At 54.9% G+C, this 3817-nt stretch overlaps 1 protein-coding gene across 1 annotated transcript; it reads right to left on the bottom strand.

Moving 5' to 3' along the window:
- Positions 1-2103: 2103 nt before the first annotated feature.
- Positions 2104-3817, bottom strand: Dusp28 (dual specificity phosphatase 28). The gene is made up of 2 exons (XM_021198421.2): positions 3366-3817; positions 2104-3213 (listed from the first exon to the last, which is right to left on the bottom strand). Exons 1-2 carry the CDS (start codon positions 3732-3734, stop codon positions 3091-3093), a joined length of 492 nt encoding a protein of 163 aa, XP_021054080.1. The 5' UTR covers positions 3735-3817; the 3' UTR covers positions 2104-3090.

The following is a 3817-nucleotide window of genomic DNA, read 5'->3' as shown; positions in this document are numbered from 1 at the left end:
CACAACAGGAAGTCGCGCCGGGAGCCGCCCGGCCCGTCCCCGCGCCGTGCGCCGCCCCGCTCAGGCTGGGCTCGGCAGCCACCGGGGGCGCTGTGTGCGGCCCGGAGCCTGTGCACCGAGACGCGGCGCGAGCGGCGGAGCAGAACGCGAAGCAGGACGCCGAAGAAGGATGGGCGTCCTCAGCCTGCGCGCTGCAACTACGGCTTGCGGGGTAGTCTTAGAGGCGGGACCATTGCTTTCGCAGGGACGCAGGTGACACCTCTTCCAGTTGGTCCTCAGACTCCGGGAACGATTCTTGCGGTTACCCTGATGCGATTTCCCCTGAGTTCTCCAGTTGGCCTGGGCAGTAGCCATCGGGTGCAAAGCGGCTTAGGAAAATGCACGGTTGTCAAGTATATATCCCATACAGGTGTGACTATTTAGATTCAAATTAGGCATAAAGAGAAGCTGTCAGTAGCACTGGCCATGTTTTAGGATTGGCTTTTTGTTGTCGAGGTGTGTATGGGGTGAAGATACACGGATGAACGCAGTTTTACCTTGAAGCTCCCATGTAAGGGCTACAGGGCTGCAGGGGCATTTTAGGCTAGCGTAACAAGGCCGTTCAAAGGTTGAGCCGTCCAATACCAGTACGAATACAAGGTGTGGACAGAGGTGATCTGCTGTCTATCGGTAGGACGCAGGGACAGATTCTGAGGGAGAGGGACTTTTAAAGCTGGGAGAATATTCTGAAGAGACACACCCTGTCTCCTGCTCTGATAGTGTGGGTGTAGTGTCACTTCTGGGGAGTGCCCAGCTGTCTGGATTCAGTCTTCCCAAATATAAGTCAAGCGGTCCAGCCCTCTTTCCATAGGTGAGAGGTCCAGCTAAGTCTCCATGCGCCCTCTTAGCTGGCAGTAACTGGGATCACTCCTGGAGCCTTCATTTCAGACTCCACAGGAAATCCAGGGCTCACACCATCATTCAGAGGCAAGGATAAGAGGGAGGAAGACTGGGCTCAATGGAAACCCCTCAGAATTCCAGCACTTGGGAGGCGGAGACAAAAGCATCAATAGTTCCCAGTTATCCTTGGCTGCATGTGGAGTCGGTGCAGCCAGCTGGGTTAAAAAGAGTGAAGGGACCCAGAGTTAAGGTTGTCACTATTTTCAGGTGTCCAGTCGCCTGACCACAAGATTGTCTATGAAGGTATTCTCAACTCAATTGGACTGTCTTGTTGGCCTGGGTTTCTTTTGTCTGAATGATGTAGATTGTAGGGGTTCCCCAGCCCAGTCTCAAGTTGTTCCCCGCAGAGGTTGGGGGTCTTATCATATCTGTCTTGGTGATACTTCCTTCTGCAAACAGAAGTTGTGGTATGGGACAGCCTTGACCCAGCTATTCCACTCCTACAGACAGGCTGGGTGTGTTGCCACCCCATATTTACATAAGGATCCAACTCGGCTCTTTTGAGACCAAGAGGACATTTTGCACTGTGAAGTCAGTAGACTGCAGACTCCAAACCTCCAAATGCCTTCACCATCATGGTGCCCAGCCCAAGAACCTGTCCTTCTAACATTGATAAGTTACTTGGAGAGCCCCCTTGTGGTTACAGTCAGTGTTAACACCCAAGGCCCCTGAAGAAGTGTTTATAGAGAGGGGTCCTGTAGTCCCTGAGGCAGAAAAGTACAAGAGCTTGGTCTGGCTAAAGCTACAGTTGAATAGCTCCAAGAACTGAGCTGGTGGAAGTAAAGAGTTCCGGATACACCCCACAGATAACTTTCAACCTGGTCATTATGTCCCTTGTACCTTTGTCACCTCTAAGTGACTTACTCTAGTCAAGTCTTGGAAGGTGATGTGAGCAGGGATCAGCTACACAATCTAAGAGCAAACCTGGGTATGAGGCCCCGTTCTCTGCAAGTCACTGCAGCTTCAATGGCAGAATGGGGACAGTAGCAATGGTCCCTTTAAGGGACTTGGGAGAGGATGCTCAGTGGTCAGATCAGCTAGCTTGTACATCAGTCCTGAAATGGATAGTGCCAGCCATTCACTCCTATAGGGCTGGTACTCCCCACGAGGCATACAAGTCTTGATCACTGTGTACCTCACATCCCCTTAACATTGAGTTCTGCAAAGAAGCCTTTATTCTTTATTCGAAGGGACAGCCCTCCACCTGGGGACCCAAATATATCTTTACACATAGAAGCAGATATGACCAAACCCTTTAGGCTCTTCAGGGGGAAAAACAGGGGTGTTGGGTGGTGACAGACTATGACATGCAAGAAGTTGATGCAGACAAACCCCTCAGGCCTCACAGGAACAGGGAGTAGAAAAGGGGAGCCATAAAGAGCAAGTCGGGGGTTTTATTCACTTTCTTATTTATTCACCGATTAACCAACCAGTGGACACACCTCTGTAATTTACACACGGAGCCCAGGTGGTTGTTCTTTGTTTCCCACCCACTACTACTTTAAATCGTGGCTACATTTGCAGGGCTCCGATGGAAACAGATGTCTAAGTGAGGCTGTGTCTGAACTACAAGAGCAATCAACACAAGGTGGCAACTGATGGGCCAGTCCGCCAGCTGGGGAAGATAGCAAACAGGACATAATGGTAGCTTGGCAACGCTAGGTCAGGCGTTGATGTTGATACAGGTTAAGCAACGAGGTGGGAGGTGGGCGACCGCAGTCGCTCAGCTGCAGTCTACACCGCCTCCCTTCCATGGCACAGCAGCTGTAAGCCAAAGATGAGCCCATGAGCTCTTGCTGGGAGACACTGTGTTCATGACTAGGGGACCAGAAAGAAGGTCCGGAGGCAGAGAGGTTCTGCCTACAAACCCAGGCACTCCCTTGGAGCAGGCAGCTAGGACTCTGATCACTCGCTATCAACTGTCCGTAGGCTTCCCAGACTACCCTTCACGCAATTTCTCTACCTAAAACGTGCTGGTTTGGATTTGACCCAAACATGATGAATAAACGAAGTCCCCCTATTCAGTAGACGCTCCTGTACTACCATCAAGATGGGGCAACACCCAAGGCCAGCTGCCTAGTAGAAAAGGAAGGGAGGGGACACCTCCTTTCAGTATAGACGTTTGGTCACCCAGCAGCTGAACGGTGCGGTTTACTCCGGATCAGTGGGCTCCCGGGGCAGGATGGCCTGGGCCTGAAGGGTCTGTTCGTACTTCTGCAGCTGAGCCCAGAAACCCAAATTGGGCTCGGCTACGGGGCGGGCGCTCTTCACCATCTGTAATCAAGAGAGCTGCGGTGAGAGACGCGATGGACAGTCCAGGGTGCCGAGGCTCCGCCCCGAGTGTGAAGGGTGGAGCCCACCCCGGAAGAATCACTCCGTCTCTCCGTGGGACCCGCCCCGGAAGACCCGCCCCTGGACGCTCGCACCTGGAAGGCGCGATCCAGGCCGTGGCCGCGGTGTCGCATGAGGTAGGCGGTGCAGACGGCGGCTGAGCGGCTGCGGCCGTTCTTGCAGTACACGAGACAGGAGCCGCCGTCGCGCACCGCGGCTTCCATGGCGGCACAGGTGGGCTCCAGATGTGTCAGCAGGTCCTCAGCTGGGTCGTCGAACACGGGTACGCGCAGCTCGGCCACTCCGGGCGCGCGCGGCCCGGGCTGCTGGCGGGAGACATTGACGCACAGAGTGATGCCCGCGCGCACCAGCAGCTCCGTCGCACCGGCGGCTCGCGCATTCCCGATAAAGAGCGCGGGGGCGACGAGCGCGAACGGCGGCGGTGCGGCCTCAGAGGTGCCCATGACCCCTGCGACCCTTGGGTCATCTAGGGGCCGCGAGTTGCGGGGTCCTTGCTCTGGCCACTAGGAGGCGACCTCACCGGCTC

Source organism: Mus pahari, chromosome 5, assembly GCF_900095145.1.
Source record: "Mus pahari chromosome 5, PAHARI_EIJ_v1.1, whole genome shotgun sequence".
NCBI lineage: Eukaryota > Metazoa > Chordata > Mammalia > Rodentia > Muridae > Mus > Mus pahari.
This window is presented reverse-complemented; position numbering and strand designations above follow the sequence as displayed.